Source organism: Pipistrellus kuhlii, unplaced genomic scaffold, assembly GCF_014108245.1.
Source record: "Pipistrellus kuhlii isolate mPipKuh1 unplaced genomic scaffold, mPipKuh1.p scaffold_m20_p_12, whole genome shotgun sequence".
Lineage (NCBI taxonomy): Eukaryota > Metazoa > Chordata > Mammalia > Chiroptera > Vespertilionidae > Pipistrellus > Pipistrellus kuhlii.
Genome location: NW_023425427.1, coordinates 30680441 through 30697690, shown reverse-complemented (window position 1 = coordinate 30697690; position 17250 = coordinate 30680441). Strand labels below are relative to the sequence as shown.

Below are 17250 nucleotides of genomic sequence, written 5' to 3'. Positions count from 1 at the left end.
TAGGCGTCACCAGCATGAACACTGCTGTGTACCTGGGTTGCCAGCAAATCACATCACTGTCAGCTGCACATCTGCTGGCCTGTGGGTGACTCTGCCTGCCTGTGTGCCTGTGTCTGTCCACTTACATATTTTCTTAGTTACCTTCATTCAAAACGTCAGGCACAGAGCATTTACAATACTCAGCTGAGGACTGTGTTCTCACACCAGCACTTACTGGTCACGTAGGTGCAAGCACCTCCTCACCCCACTATTCCTCCTGGAAGCGCTGGAGCCGGGCGCTCCCATGTTGTTGTGAGTACAATGCGAACGGAGCCTGGGTCCTTCCGCTTCTCCTTGGTGTCACACTGATAGCGATACTTTGCTTTGTAAAAATGTTTTCAAAAGGAGAGGTTCCATCATCTGTGCATTTCATTCCAGGATGGATAGCATCTGGGCATCGAGATGTGTGTTGAGAACCCTGGTCTAGTCCAGCCCTGCCTTTCCCAGGCGAGGAGACTTGAGACTAAGAGACACAAAGGATCCCGCTCCAGGCCACACGGCTCAGAGCCGGGAACTCTGCTTCCTCCGCGTTTTCTCCTGCGCCGCGCTGTGACAGCCTTCCCTGCACCCATCCATCCACATTCTGACACAGGGTAGCCAGTAGCAACCGAGCGCTTCCTACGTGCCTGCTGTGCACGCAGGTCTTTTCGAGGATCATTACAGAGACCCTCACAGCAAGCCCATGGCTGGTGGGAGTATGACTGGTCCACAGGCCCTCCTCCTCCGCTCTGCACTTCAGAATTAGAAAACCGGGGATTTTAGAAAAGTAACAGGGTGATCTATCATGCATTGCATGACAACTCTTTTAGGGCCTGGGGAAGCGTCCTGTGAACGAACACAGGAATATTCCTGCAGCGAAATGTACAAGAGTCACAGTAAGTGAGACAAACCCCATCAGTGACTTCCTGGCAGGTCAGGGCAGGTTTATCAGCAAAGTGACTCCCCAAGTCCCTCAGTTTGTCAGCGCTCCTTGGACTCTGGAACTGTGGCTCCGTGTTCCTATCCCCTCAGACAGGTCAGGAGGCGGAGGCTGAGCGGTTGGTTAAGTTGTCCACAGCCTGGGAAGGAGGTGCAGTGGGGGCGGGGAAGGCCTGGGGGAGGGGGGCTGGGTCCTGGCAGACTGATTTTAGGGTCCACCCTCCCTCCGCCCACCACATGGGACTGTCCCAGTGAAATGTGAATGGGTAGAAAACCACCAGCAAGTCTTTAGAGTGATGTTTTAAGACACATACACATACACATACACACACACACACACAATTCTAATCTCTACTCCTTTCCCTACCTTCCTCCGTTTTTGCTTAGAAGCAACTATCAATAATTAACGGAGATAGATGGCAGTGCTTCTGTGAGGCGGGCTATGGAAAAGAAACGCTCGCTTTTCTCGCTCTGAGAATCTGGCGGTTCGTGCCCCGGCGGGAGGCAGGGGCCGCCTCGGGCTCGGAGGCACCGGACAGAGAACTGGACAGTGTGCGCCTGGGGACGCGGCCAGCCGGCTGGCTGACCTCCACGCGTGGGTGCACGTGCGCACACACAGGCCGCCGTGTTCCTCCACACCGACCACGGCCACACAGCGGCCCAGCGAGGGGACAGTCTCCTGCAGAAGCTCAGCGGCCACACAGTCGGCACCTGCAGGCAGGATTCACCCTCGAGCTCTCCCAGGTCCCGTGCTTAGAAAGCCACGAGTACGATTCCCAGGTCCGCGCTGTCCTAACTCCTGCTGCTCGCATTCTCCCCGTCATCATCTTCCCTGGCAGGAAGCCCAAGGAAAAGAAAGCCTTGGGGCTCCAAGCCAGATGGAGGTGGCAGAGGGCTCCTCATTCGTACATATGTGGGTACAGGGGGCCTTGGGCCCGGTAAGCAGATATAACCCCCCCTTTTCACTGGCCTGCAGGACACACGAGGCTTACGGTTCTAAACCGGGCTCCTTGGGAACTTTCTGAGGACCCGCTGAGGCTCCCCTTCTCCCCATGTGCATGTCCGGCCTCGGTGTTAAAGAACAGCAGGGAGAATGGCGGGGACAGGTGCTGCAAGCTCGCTGCCTAGTGGGCGACGTGCCCAGAGACCCAGGCGGTGACGATGGTGCGGGAAGTGTGAGGGCGCCCCCTCCCGGGCTGCAGTGGGGCAGTTCCCACTCCTGGGGGGGGGGGGGGGGCAGGGGAGGAAAAGCACTTGCTTCTGCCCAGCTCGTTGGAGGAAGGCAATCGCCTGCAGCTGGATGAGTGTGCTCATGGAGGAAAAACGGCTTCTGTAAGGAGCCAAGGTTGCCACAGGTTTTCTCTAAGTAGAAAGGGGAGGTAAAACATCAGCATCATGGCCGGCTTAGGTCTCTGCAGTTCCAAACCACGGGGGCTCCCAAGGCCTGCACAGCTTTGGAGACACTTGGATGCCGATGCAGCTGGAAGCTGGTGGCCTCACCAGCACTTCCAGTCCCACCCCGGGAAGAGGACTGAATGGCAGGATGGGCCCCATCTCTGTTAACATTCCTTTTCTCTGTTCACTGCATCAGCTGGAAGAGATGGGGCCAGGCAGCTTTTGACAGGAGCAGCAGCAGGTTGTCACCAGGACTGAAGGTGAACAGGGATCCTAATGTTTCAGTAGCCTCCAGGGTAGCCCACACAGCCAAGGACTTTATTCCTAAATGCCCTATTGCCCCGGTGAGACCCGCTCAGGCCTCCAGGGGCCGAGCTGAACACCTCCCTCTCGCCTCTCATTTAAGCTCCGGCAATTCGAGCTCCTGGAATTTCTTCAAGCTGCCATCAGCAGGCCCCTGCCTCAGGGCCTTTGCACGGGCTCTCTCACTCCTCTTTGCTCAGATCTCTGTCAGATCTCGCCCCTCAGGGAGAACTTGGTTGATCATTCTCCCTGAAACAACCTCTGGCCCTCTATCCCGACCTAGTTTTAATTTTTCTTTATCAAACGTCCCGTTACCTACCTTTGTATTAGGTAACGGGACGTTTGATATCTTTGTATATCTATCTATTTATCTTCTGTCTCCCTACGGCCCTCAGGAGTACCTTGTCTGTTTTACCCAGCCTTAGAAAAGGGATAGGAGGCTGAGTAACACACAGTACGTACTCAATTAGTATTTGTTTACACATGTGACTTAGGTCCTGAGAAAGAGAGAATCTGGCCACCCAAAGGCAGTCCAGGGCCCCAGAGGGAGATGGGGGAAGCGCCCTTACGTCCTCAGACTCGAAGACGTGGCAGATCATCTTGTACTGCCTTTTCCCGTCCTGGGACGGGTGCGAGGCCTCCACGTTCTCCTGGGAGTTGGAGCGCGGCATCCGCCGGCGGGCCATCAGCACGACGATGTTCCCGATGTCGGCGATGTAGGAGATGGTCCTCAGAGGGTGGTCCATCATGGTCTCCTGGATGGGGAAGGGAGAGGGCGGTCACTCGGGGCACCGTCCAGTGCCCCCTGGGACAGTCTGTCTCCCCACAACCCAGCCACGTGGGCTCCACATGGAGGGGCTCCGGTGCTCACAGCAGAGACCCTGCGGGCAGATGTGTGTGCATCCCCCGGCCCCCGCCCTCCCCGCCCGGGGCCAGCTCCCTGGGCTCAGAGTGACCCAGGAGGCCTGTGGCAGGTGAAGAGAAATATCTATTGTTTTACAACCACTAGACTTGCTGGTGGGGAAGGTAAAATAAAAAAAGATAAAAATCTGCATGTGGCCAAAACCGGTTTGGCTCAGTGGATAGAGTGTCAGCCGTGGACTGAAAGGTCCCGGGTTTGATTCCAGTCAAGGGCATGTACCTTGGTTGTGGGCATTTCCCCAGGGGGGTTTGCAGGAGGCAGCTGATCGATGTTTCTCTCATCAATGTTTCTAACTCTCTCTCTCCCTTCCTCTCTGTAAAAAATCAATAAAATATATATATTTTAAATCTGCAAGTGATGGTTGCACTGTGTGTGTGTGTGTGTGTGTGTGTGTGTGTGTGTGTGATTTTAAACAAAGGTTTTTAAATGGCTCATCTGTTCAAGGTCACAAATCTCCTGATAAAAACCTATGAGATTATCAAACGACATTCACAGTTTCTTTTTTCCCTTTGTCTTTAAGAAAACAGCCCCAAGGCTCCCTCACACCCCACCCCAAGCAGCATTGCAGACACAACCTTGTAGCGTGTACAGCTGCTCTGCAGACACGGGTACGGTCTCTGCGTTGCCACGCTGCTAAGCTTGATCCCTGGGAAAGGTGGGAGCCCGCTAATACCTGTGTGTCTGCGTTCAATACTTTGATTCTCTGCGTAGAAATGAAGAGGTCCACTTCGGTCATTGGCTGAGATTCGCCTTCAGGAGCCTGAGAAGAAAAAATGCACCGAGAGAGAGCTTAGTCCATTCCTCTGGCCCAGAAGAGGGAAGCAAGGTGAGTTCATACACAGGCATCGAGACACAGTCACCAGAACAGCAGTGCAGACTCCAGAATGAGGTTGTCAGAGCTGAAGGTGGGCACATGAATGAGAGTTAGCATGTGCAGGTCCCAAGGAAAAACAGACCCCCCTTTGCTGCTTCCGCTCCAGAAGCAGTAACGTGCTGTGGCAGATTTGGCTCTGGGACCGAGGGTTGCCAGTGGCCCTCTCTGCAAGGCTGTTGAAGCCCAACGTATCAAAGGAAGAAGGGCAACTGAGCTGACACCTGAGGAACTTGGCAAAAACCAGCCTGCCCCTGTGCCCGGGGCGGGGACCATGCTTCCAGCAGGTGCAGAGAAAGGCATCTGAATGCAGTTCTGGTCAGAGGGTCTTTGTGTGCACACACCAACACAGCAACACAGAAGCAGCACCCTGCGCCCGCCCCGTTCAGAAAGAGCCCAGTGCGCCCATGTCCCACGGGTAGCTCAGAAGCATCTAGAAGCTGCACAACCACAGAAAGCGTATCCATCCGGCTCATTTAAGGCTTAACTCTGCACACGAGGGTTTATTAGCGAGTTTTCTTTTTTGCATCCAGCAATCTGACAAATCCGCAAATCAAACATGACTATCATCGGACAGACCCACGTCCCTGCCACATCGATGCCTGAATGGTGGGAACTCTCACATGAGCGTAGGACTGGTTTAGCGTCTCCAATCTGCTCCCTGCCGTTCCTCTCACATGAAATGACTCATGAGCAACAGAAAACAGCCATTTTAGGCAACTGAGTTTTGAGAAACGTTGGCTTATGGGGCGGTTAAAAAAGAAATCGGAACAAAAACTTGCTGGATGCAGAAAACAAAAACACGAAATAATAAAAAAGGGAAAACATAAACAAATGGAAAGAACAGGCATAACACCAAGCTGATGAAGTTTTTTGTACTGCACCTTCTTCCTGCTTTTGGCTAATTTCTGGGCCATCTGCTTAGCATGGAACAAACAGAGACAGGAGAACAGTTAGAAAAGAATTCGCAAAGACTCAAAAGTTGAAAAGGAAATTGACAAACTAATACGGATAGTGGTATAAAGTATCGCTGTGGGAAGATTGACTTAAAAAAAAAAAAGTCCCACTCTGTAGACAATGGATTTCCTCACTCGGAATTTAGTAGATGGCAGGGGAAGTAGGAGGAAAGAAATTTATTGAGTTGCAATCTTATATTTAAACTGCAATCAATGTCTTCAAAGAATCAACTTCTGTTTCTGTTGGTTTTATTATATGCCTGTTCTCTATTTCATTGATTTCAGCCTACATCTTTATTTTCTCTGAGCTGAATTTGCTGACTTTTTCCAGCTTCTTGAGATGAAAACGTAAATGGTGGATTTTCAAACATTTCCCCCCTGATATACGTATTTAGAGCTACGGCTCCCTCCACACAGTGCTTTAGCTGTGTCCCACATATTTTGATTTGCTGCAATTTAATTATCATTTAAAACATTTTCTAATTTCTACTATGATTTCTTTTTTGAACTTGAGTCACTCAGAATTGTGTTATTAATAATAATATGTTTGGAGATTTTCCTAGTTATCTTTTTGTTATTCATGTCTGAATTAATTCCACTGGGACAGAGAATATACCTGATTTCAATCCTTTGAAATCTGTTGAATCTTAGCCTGTATGGCCCTGACTTTGGTGAATGTGCCATGGGGACTTCAAAAGACGAATTCTGCAGTTGTTGAGGATAATATTCTATGAATGTCAATTAGGTTAAATATGTTGACCAAGAGTATTGTTCGACTCTAATATTTGCTGATTTTTTGTCTGCTTATTCTAATATTTATTAAGAGAAGTGTGTTTAGCTCTCCAGCTGTTACTGTGAATTTGTCCATGACTACTTCTGTCAATCTTTGCTTTATCCAGTTCATAGCTATAAGGTGCATACATATTTAAGATGTTTGTCTTCCTACTGACTCGATCTTTTATTGTTTTCCCTCCTTAGTAATACTTCTTGCCTTAAGTTTGTGTGATACTTTGTAGTCTATACCTACCTAGAAATGAATGTAATATTCCCCTCTTTTCTCATAAACAAAAGCCTAGTTGATAAAAGCAGACTCTGGGGTTGAACTGCTTGAAGCTAAATCTTGGCTGAGCTACCTAACTAGTCGTGTGACTTGGAGTGAGCAACTTAACATCTCTGTGCCTCAGTTTACTCATCTTCAAATGAGAATAAACATAATATTGACCCTGTAGGGCTGTTCTGAGGATACATACACGCAAAGCTCTTAGAACAATGCCTGGTATATTAAGCACTATATTTGTGTTTGCTGTCACATGGCTATAATTCACGTATATCAGGATGCAATTTCTTGGCTTTCCATAGGGCTTGCTATACACACGAAGATCTTGTACGAGTAATGGTGAGTCAATGGTCAAACCAGAAGGCTGCTGTGGTGATGGGGTGGGAGGAAGTCTGCTCTCTCCCATTCTTGGTACTCACCTGGCAGAAAGCTCTTTTGCTCTCAGCAGCACAACCTTATTTCATTAATGACTAAGGTATCTTTCTGTACTACCTCATGGTGGATGAGTCGGCCACCCCAGCAACCAAAGAGCTCATCTGTGCTACCCCCAGGAGCCCAGGACAGCCCAGGCTGCACGGCCACCCAAGCTCCTCCCGGTGGTGCTGGTGAAGAGCCTGCGATGGGAAGGCAGCAGGCAGCACCTGCGGTGTCACTCTGACTGACGCTCACGAGAAGTTCAGAGGTACCGATGCTACGTCCACCACCACAGGTTCTTTTACGGAATCAGGAAGTTCTGAGCGGCACCAGTTATAATGTGATGATAAACAACTGCTGTGAGATCCTAATGTTTGTTTTCTACCACTTCCCCTGAGATAACAGGATGTGAAGTGGAATGAAATGGCAGTAACGTAAGAATTTCCCTTATTTTTTGATACAAAAACCTAACCATTATTGGTCAAACTGCTTCACTCTAGGGAATAGTGATCTGAAAGGGTCCTTTCAAAGGAAAGCACGTCTGCCGCCAATGGAATGCCCACATTCTGTTTTATTTTGTTGTTGTTTTGCTATAACTGGTGATAAGGAAGAGGATCCCAATGGCAGGCTGAGTTTCATGAAAGGCACTCTGAAGTAATGTTTATGAAGTTAAAAAATATTTTATGCACTTCTTAGAGGAATGCCATCTTTCAATCACTTATGACAGTCAAGTGCCCTGGAACAAATTATAATGTAAAACTTAGACATAACATTGGAAATGACAGAGGGGGTCGGAGCCAGGATGAGGAACTGGAGTAGCAAAGAGAAGTCTGAGAGCCAGCATGCATCCTAAAGCAAGAATGACAACATCCATTTAAATTCCGTGTTTCTTGGGATTGATTACAGCTTACCACCCAGCAGGGTGTGTGCAAGGACGTAAATGGTGGCACCGTCCATTCAGTCACTCAGTCCACAATGTGTACGGCTTGTTAACTGTTAAGACTCTCTAGCTTATTCATACCAGGGCTCCTCCGAACTATTGAAGCTTTCTCCCTGCTGACAGTATCCTTCTAAGTGCTGCAGGACCATCAGTGTAAAAGCTGACAGCAGCCTTGTGAGGTAGGCACAACATTATCCTCATCTTCCAGAAGAGGAAACTGAGGCACAGAGAGGCTAATTAACCTGCCTAAGGTCACAGAGCTGTTAAGTGGCAGGACACAGATTCACTATACACTGGAAGTCTCACTACACACTCCAAATTGCTAGTTGTGTGATCTGGGCAAGTTTTTCATTTACCAAATCCTCTGTTTATCTAAAAACAAAAATGGGGGTTAAATAATACCAGCCTCACAGAATTCCCCACCCCCCTCAATTGTGAGGAGTAAATGAAATAATGTATGCATAGTCTTCTTTAAGTTAGGTGGGAAACCAAATGGCTGGGACAAAACTAAACGGACAGAAATTTTAATTATATAATTAAATCGTAATTTTTGACATTTCAAGAAAATCTTTTTATAAAACAATAGAAAAATCGGATCTTTGGGGGACAGGCTAGTCTTTATAGGTATAGGGACAATTGATAATGAATGATCCTTACAAAAATGCATGGACCAAAAAAAAAGGTGAAAACACCACTTGTGACCTAATCACATGAGCTTCGCAAAGGTAGAAAGACTGAAAACATACACACCATGCTCTTCGTGCACATGGAGCAGTTACTGAGGCTCAGCAGGGGGCAGTAGCCACACACACACACACACACACACACACACCCCGCCTCTGCCCATCTTCCGGTTGAGGAGCAGAGAATAAAGTGGGCGTGAGAGTGGAATGAGGCATGGAGATGACGGAGTGGAGAGAGAGGAAGACAAGGCTACACTGGATAGGGTTCAGGCGTGATTCCCACACTGTGTGTGTGTGTGTGTGTGTGTGTGTGTGTGTGTGTGTACACTCTAGATACAAACAGCATGAAAAGCAGAGTTCTTTCCAGAAGTTTCTCCCAAAATGTGTTCCAGAGAATTCTAGCAACAAGACTAATTTAACAGGCACCACACAGTGATACTGCATCTCTGCTCAAATAACCATGGGAGCTTCTGGTTAAAGAAGGCGAACTAAATCCCCTGGCACAGGACTTCTCAGAGCCTCCAAAGGGGCAAGCATCCCACAGAACCTACTTTGCAGCATTTCTTGAGCTTATGTGCCAACAGAACCGTGTCCATGAGAGGCGCTCGGCTTGACTGGAGGACACCACAGAGCTCAGTTGGACACGTAAACTCTCTGGAACCTGGACTGTCTACCCTTCTCCGATATGGACATCAGCATCTCCTGACAGGCTTATGGAAACACAGATTCCTGGACCCTGCCCTCACCTGCTTCTGACTAAGGCAGAGCCTGGGAATCTGCATTTACAACAAGTACTGCTGGGCCAGGGATCCCACTTTGAGAACCAGTGCTGTAATGCATTCCTAAGTTCTAGTGGGGCTTCTTGCCAAGATATTATTTTCTCTAGAAGTTAATGAACAACAAAGACAGAAAGGATACATTAGGGAGATTCTAAAAATGGTTAAAAAAAAAAAGTAAAAAGAATGGCAGATGTCTCCTGGTCCAGCTGTTACATTAGGTGCATTTTACTTCGCATATTTTGGTGGGAAAAGCCTTTCAGTTCTCCACTCCTCAGCCCGCCCAGCATCAGTGTTACTGTGACGCTTGTCTTCACGCCCTGTTAGGCTGCACGCTTCCCCAGGTCAAGGACTGGGTCTTGGTTGACTTTATGTCCTACGAGTCTACCACAGGGGCCTGCATTGGAACAGTTTGCTTTTTGAGCCAAATTCCTCTGTTTTCTCTTCACATTAAGTAGAAAATCCCCGCCTAAACCACAACTCCAAATTCTCTACCCGTTTGCCAAATACATCTGTAAATTCTTTGTTAAATTGAGAAAACCATAATTCTTATGCTTCCAGGTATAAATCCAGTACCGATTTCAATGCTGGTATACTGGTACAGTCGGTGCTAGGTGAGTGACAGATACCACCGTCGATGAACAGTTAGAAATTTAAAACTGTTTCAAAATGGGAGCCTATGCTTCAGATCTAGTATTTGCTCAACATAGCGCCACAAACACCCATCAGGGCAGAGAGAGAGCATGGGTGGAGGGAAGAGAGGGGGCAAGGGGATCTCCCTGGGAGGAGGGAGGAACTGGACACCAGAGGACGGAATTCCTCTGCCTCTGTTTAGGGGAGAACACCAAGGCCGAAATCACTTATCTGTCTATGGTGAGGGTATTGCTGAACAGTGTCCTGGATGGATGGACACTGTAAAACCTGCAGCCTTACTCTGCTCTATCTTTCTCTGGACGCAGCCTAGCAAAACTCGTCCCCCCCCAGGTCAGCCTCTCTTTAGGAGAGAACATGGCACCACAGCCCTTAGACAAAGTGTCATCTGGGCATGTGTGAGCAGCGCAGAGACCATCCTGACTGATTTAGACAAGTTCTCTTGACCCCCCTCTGCAGCAGATCAAGTCTCTGCGTGCCCCCCCAAAGAGTAACTTCCTTCAGGGAGCAGAAATAAACTATGAGTCTGAACGCCACTGTCTCCACTTACAATCTGAGAAAGAGTCAGGCTTGGTGCAAAGGCACGCAGCCCGACGGACATTTGAATGGATGTAGAAGGAACACAAGGCAGACGATGTAAGTGAGAGGCAACAGCTCCTGCAGAGGCACAGCAGCACGCTGGGAAGTGATATCTATACGTGACATGTAACCATGTAACCTCACCCCTCTGGAACGAATTCCTCCACACTAGAGTCACTTGCTGGAGAAATAAATGTTCTTTAGATGCCTACGCTACCCTAGGCAGATCTAAAATGGATTTATAATCGGCCTCTATCCTGCTTGCTCTGATGGACAAAGCCACCTAATTTTTTGTGCAAAGGAACAGTGAGACTTGAAGCGAAGTGCAATAAAACGAGGTGCGTCTGTGGGTCATAGTAGGTGTGGTGCTGAGCCCTGCTTTATGTCTGGGAGATGTGCCTGTGCCTGCTCTCCCCCCCCCCCACCCCCCCCCGGGTCATTGAGTATGATGTCTGTCTCACAGTGGAAAGTCAGAAACTCTATCTGTAGGAGTCAAGGATGGTCAATCTAGGAGGCCAATCAACAACATGCCCAGAATGAAACCTGACCCTTCATGTGTTTTAAACCTTGATGGATAGAACCCAGGAAAGAACTAATCTCAAAGCAACACACTGCTTAGTTTTGGGGTCTTCAGTACTCGTTCAGGATGGACTGCTGCTTTGTTCTGGAAGACTCGCCTAAGGGGGCCCTGGGTGTGTTCCCCGACAGGCATTCTGGAGGAGATACACCTTTGGCGTGTGGCCCCATCCTGGACACTGCAGGCCTCAGCATCTCTGCTCTGACCCACGAGAGCCAATAGAAATGCCCAGACACAGTGACAATCCAAGTGCCCCCGCCCACCTCCAAACGCCCCTGTGGGAGGTGATCCCTGTCTGCCTGGAACCACTGAGCGAGGCGCACCAGGCCTCTGTCCCCCCATCGGCCCCCGGAAGCTGACAGCACCGTTAGGCTGGGAAACTAAGTGTTGTGTTGAGAGCTTAGCTAAGCTACTCGGTGGTCCTGCTGCCTCAGCATCTTTTTTGTTTGGCCAAGTGGTCTGCAGTGACCTTGAACGGACACTAGGCCCCTCATGCAGGCACATTCCCTAGATAACAGCCCAGAGAGGCACAAGCAAAGTAAGCTCCTATGACCCCCCCAACAGCCCTTGGTCAACAGTCTTCCCCACCTCCAGGCCTCAGCCTCTGTCCCCTTAGGTGAGACCCTGAGGAGCTTACCAAATCCTGACTCCTTTGGTGTGAATTGATCCTAATAAAGCCAAGTTCCCAGGTCCTGTCCCACGCATGCTCCCACGCATGCTCCTCTCTCCCTCTCCGCCTCGCCTTGCCGTGACTTCCCCACACAGCCCCTCTAGGCCTTCCTCCGAAACCTGTGAGCAATAACTTATCGATTTTAATTTCTCTTGCGGTCTTTTGCTCACCATCTGGCACCCCAGGGTTCTACTTAACAAGTTTTAATTCAACAAAATCATAACATGCCGTGCTTGGTGACTGTGGGACACAAGTGTCAGAACTATGACCCTGACGATTTAGTTTTCTGAGTTCACTGCTCTGGGTGAAATAAGACTGAGATGCAGCATGTTCTCTCAGAGAGCTTTGTGGTCTTGCTTTGAAGGCTGTGCCTGGGAGATCCTAGATTAAGAACAGTGGGAGGATCTGGCAGTGTCCATGTCCCCCCTCTATGAGAAGGGGTGACAGTGGAAAAGAAATGAGGCCAGGCTTGGCTGGGCAGCTCAACAGGAACCAGATGTTCTCCTGATAGAATTGCTGAGTCTGAAAGAGCACAAAGGTCTGAAGGTCAGGCAGGTATGTTTTCATGGAGCTGTCCTGCTGGGAATCCTGGGGCAAGAGGTCCCTCTGTGGGTAGGAGGTGGGACTTCCTTTGAAGGGAGTGGACCTTCCTACTGTCAATCATCCTGGGAGAGGCTGATGATGGGAGAAAACATGGAAGCCTCGGAAGTGGGCCTGGTGGGCGCAGTGTCTCTAAGACACAGACAAGGTCTGGGCTGCCCAGACGGAGGGGTGAAGTGGGTCCCTGACACACGGGTGAAAGTGGCAGGACCGAGTCAGTAATTTTGGCATTGGGCTACCTACGATGCAATTATAAATTACTCTCTTGTTTATACATCCCAACTCCCAAAACTTGAGTAATATCACCCAAAGCTGCAGCGAGGGTTTGCTCTACAATGATGAGTACTTAAGGGCAGGGCCACCTCGCTACTCAATTCATTTCTCGTTTGTGCTGCTGAGTTTGAGGGTCAGACTCTCGCCGTTTCCCTTCCTCCAGAGACCCCCCACGACCTTGAACACATGAACGCTCAAGAAATATTTTGTCCGTAAGTGAGAATCAAGGACTCTCAGCGCCTGCCTTCTCCCCGTGCTCCTTTCTCATTCCACACTGACACACAAACACCAGGGCGAGACTTGTGAGTGTGTGAGCGAGAAGATAGAAAAACGCGAATGGCTTCTAGAGGTGAGAACTGGTTTTGGCCAGCTGAAACTGGATACAGCCAACCCTGGAGCGCCCACCCCTATCCCGTCTTGCTTGAAATACCTGGTGCTGGTGTCAACAGGGATGCTCTCCCTGTGGCTCCCGTGTGGCTGCCCAGCGGTTCTGGGTGCTGGTGGCCCCTAAGGACACGGGAGTGACTTGATGACACTGTGTGGGTCTCTGTAGACCTGAGGTGTGTCTGGCTTCAGGTGAAGATTCTAGTGCTCTGTGTTCTTATGGGCTCACACCTGTCTGGCTGGTTCAAACAGGTTGTGAACGATTTAAACTGGATGAAGGTGGTTCTTCCTGAGCAACACAGGCCTGCTCCTTGCCCATCTTGGTGGAACAGACTCAAACGGGTTATGATGGACTCAGACTAGTGTAAACAGAGCTGGCCTTGCTCAGACTTGTCCAGACGAGCCAGGCCAGATCTGATCAAAGGGATCATCTTCCTTGAAGCAAACCAGTTCAGCTTAGCATGAGCAGGACCAGCAGGTTCAAAAGCAAAGGACCTAGTGTGAACCACGCTGCCAGTGGAAATACAGGACTGCAACTCTCACGTTAGAAATGCTCCTCAACATGAGATCTGTCCTCGTCAGGTCAACTTCAGGAAGTTCAGGATCACATGTGTTCTTTTTCTCAGAGTGCCCCCTAACAACAACCAACACATACAGTGCGGGACACCAGTCCACTTCAGAGATCATCCTTTCTCTTCAGAACTGTGGCAGGAACGTGCATAAGCCCTGCCTCAATGTCCCCCCAATCCACTCTCCTCTCCCCTCAGGACTGGACAGTGAGGTATGGGGGTACCCGCCGCTGCCCCCTGCCCCCACGGAGCACACGGCCCCCCTCACCTTGATCCTGCTCACCGCCTCCTGGGCCTGCATCATGCGCACGTTTTTGGAGGGAGTCTTGTCGGAGAGCAGCTGGGTGGAGCCAAGGTAATTAGCAGCAAAAATGATCCCATCGATTAAGTCTTCGGGGTCACAAGGTCCGGGAACTGTAACACACAGAGGCACCTTGGTGAGTGAGGTCACTCTGGGTGGGCCTGCCCAACCCCTGCCTACACCCCTCCCCTCTGCTCACCTCTGGCCTGGGGGCCCCGGCCCTGAGCATTCTGAGGTACCCGTATCTGCCTCCACTCACCCCTCATCTTCAAATAATAGGAACAATTTTTTCTTATAGTCACTTATATTTCTCACAGCCAGACCATTTACTGTGAGAAATGGTGTGTAGATTTATGTAAACACAGAACATGACATGTCTCGTGAAGGCTACTGTTCCTCCTGTCACACGGTGAGCTCTGGGGACAAGGACAATGCCATCTTTGGCACTCGTGTCTGGTCAACACCTGTCACCCAGCGGATATCAAATAAATAAGCAGTTCCTTGACTTGCTCCTGATTCCTATCTCCTCTCTCCATTTTATCTATGATGGGGGAAGTAAATTTTTATAAATAAAAAATGGAGATATTTGTTCCAGAATGTTTGGTTTTCATAATAGCCTCTGACCCCAATTTTGGGAGACAGCTAACATTACTCGGAAGCTGCTGTCTCATGCTGTTGATGCTGCTGATTTAGAGACTCGAAGTTCCTGGCCTGCTTATGCATACAGATCAGTTCCCGGGAAAAATGGGAATTTGTTTCTTTGGTCAACCTTTTAAATCAAACTTGAGCCTCGCCAGTGTTGCTCAGTGGTTAAGTGTTGGCTCATAAACTAGAAGCTCAGGGTTCGAGTCCCGGTCAGGGCACATGCCTGGGTTGTGGGCTCAATTCTCAGTAGGGGGTGTGCAGAAGGCAGCCAATCAATGGTTCTTTCTCATCATTGATGTTTCTCTCTCTTCCTTTCCCATACCCTCTCTAGAATCAATAAAAATATGTTTCAGGGGGGAAAAAATCCAACCTTAGTTTTAAATAATTAAGATGGAGGTATCTGACTCTAACCATAATCTGCTGTAAATGTTATTTGAAGTTAAAACACGTCTGGGATTAATATATAACTAACTCTATAACAGATGCACTAACAAAGGCATTCTAATTCTGCAGTGAAAACATGTATTTTCTTTGGCTTGAAGGCTGTATTCGGGGAGACTAAAATACACATCTTAACCCACAGTTAAAACCTCCAGGTCTTAAATTAGATTCCTTGAAATGGAAACAATTTGCTCTTTCCGTTTGGAGAGCTAATCTGAAATGGTTTTCATTTTTATCCTTCAAGATGAAGCGCATCTTGAGCTTAAACAGCCACCTCCCATGATAAGCTACTTATCAGGGGGCAGACTTAAAATAATCTGTTCATTTTTTTCTAAAACCTAGGTGCTGATTGAAACAAAGGAATTAACGATGTTGCAGGAAATGCCTTCACCAAGTGCCTGTGTAGTAATTAAATAAGGAAACCTGCTATTTGTCTCATTCTCGGTCTTTCTGGGAAAGACTTCTAGACAAACACTGGGAGGTACACTGCCATACTTGTAATTTCCGTTCTTCTCAATAACCACATGCTCCTCACCCTGAAACTTCAATGGATGTGGGACAAATCCAGGTTCCTGACCATATTCAGTGGAGTGGTACAGCAGGGAAGCAGGAGTCCAACTAAAATAACACAAGGACAAGCTTGTGTTTTGTGAAATGTGGAGGATGACCAGTCTTCCATCACAAACTCCTGTGATGCTCCTGAACCACAGTCACTTTTGCCAACGAGGCACTGAGAAAGAAGATCTCATCGGGGACAGTCACTTTTAAAATATTCGCTTGTGAAAATAACGAATGCCAAAGAAAAAGAAAAATTAACCACCTCTTGCTGGGACTTCCAATACCATATTATAGTCATTTCTGATTTAGCTCTACTCACTGAAAAGGCTCCCTCTTGAGGCCTCCTAAGTGTGGATATGCAGATGTGTTTAAGAGCAATCCAAACAACATTTAAATGACTGTGTAAATGTCAAGAAGGCAGGAGACAGAAATATTGGGACTAAACAAATTATACACTCAAGATATAATCTCATCCCTTTTATCCTCCAGGGAAACTGATTATAATCAAATGTCACTGTCACTTGATCATACTCAGCAAAAAAAAAAAAAAAAAGCACTAATTTCGTAAGTGCATTTTAGGCTTAGTGTGTTATTAAAAAAACAAAAGTTATATGTTAAGTCTAAGAATCACAGGGTTCATTTTGATCTTTTGGAATGTGTTTTTCTTTTCGGTGATACCCTTGTGTTACTCTGAAGATGAGCAAGCACACACACACTATATATAGGCTTAGCATTAACATGAGGTGTGGATACATACAAGCACACACATATATCTATCTATAGATGACTGATTGATAGATAAATAGATAGACAGACTCACCTCATGTTAATGCTAAGTCTGAGCACAGCTATGAAGAATGGGGTTTCCAAACTTCCTATCACTCCCCCAGCTGCTCTCCTAGAATTGTGGAGCTTGACGACGACGGCACAGAGAACCTCCAGGTTACTCGGGAATGGGACCTGAGCCACTGAACCTACCCCGGGAGCAGGTTCTGGGCGTCAGGCCTGAAGGTTCAGAGAGGTTTCGTGCCCAGGCAGTAGGACACACTGGTTGTTCCCTCACAGGATCCAAAGACCAGCCACGACCCCAAAGTGATGCCTGAGCATGGTCTGGCCCCAGAAAATCCTCCTTCAAGGACATGACAACCCACCCTACCCGAGAAAGCACCTGCCCTCCTCCTGGTGGAGGTCGCTGCCACCTCTAGCTTGGGGTGCCTTTGTGTGAATAAGAAACAGGCACTGTATATGTGTGGCCTGCCCTCAACCTGGGGTGGCCAGGTTGGGCAGAATTTGGGCCCTACTAGGCTGCTCATGCAGCGAATAACCTGCACAGCCACGCGTGGCAGCCCTGCAGACAACCCAGGGAGAATTGTGCGGTCGGACTGCTGGCTGACAGCCTGCTCTGCTACTTGCTAACGGTGCGATCCAGGGAAAGTTGCTCCCCGCTTGGATGCCTCAGTCCTCATACATAACACGGAGATAATGATAAAGCCCCCTTCACAAGATCAGTGTGAGGATTCAATGAGTTATTACATGGCAAGTGCTTACAACAGTACCTGGAAAAAAGTAAGTCCTTAATGTTTTTTTTTTTTTTACTAACTCATCCAAGCAAGACATGGGGATTATTGGGAAGATTTTGTTTTGTTGTTGTTTTTGTGTTTTTTTCTTAAGTGAAGAGGACCAAAATGTCTCCCCGTTAGTTAAAGCTTATTCCCACTTGAATAGCCT

The 17250-nt window shown here is 48.4% G+C and overlaps 1 protein-coding gene across 6 annotated transcripts in view; it reads right to left on the bottom strand.

Annotated features, from left to right (window-relative positions):
- APBA1 (amyloid beta precursor protein binding family A member 1) overlaps positions 1-17250 on the bottom strand; it is a 190445-nt gene that overhangs the window by 14036 nt on the left and 159159 nt on the right. For 5 of the 6 annotated variants that reach the window (XM_045580136.1, XM_036433844.2, XM_045580137.1 and 2 more), the window contains 4 exons: positions 13846-13991; positions 5333-5365; positions 4251-4337; positions 3225-3410 (listed from right to left, as the gene is read on the bottom strand). In XM_045580136.1, coding sequence (XP_045436092.1) covers positions 3225-3410; positions 4251-4337; positions 5333-5365; positions 13846-13991 — 452 coding nt within the window. The remainder of the gene's footprint in view (positions 1-3224; positions 3411-4250; positions 4338-5332; positions 5366-13845; positions 13992-17250) is intronic. The other variant, XM_045580135.1, reaches the window with a different exon arrangement.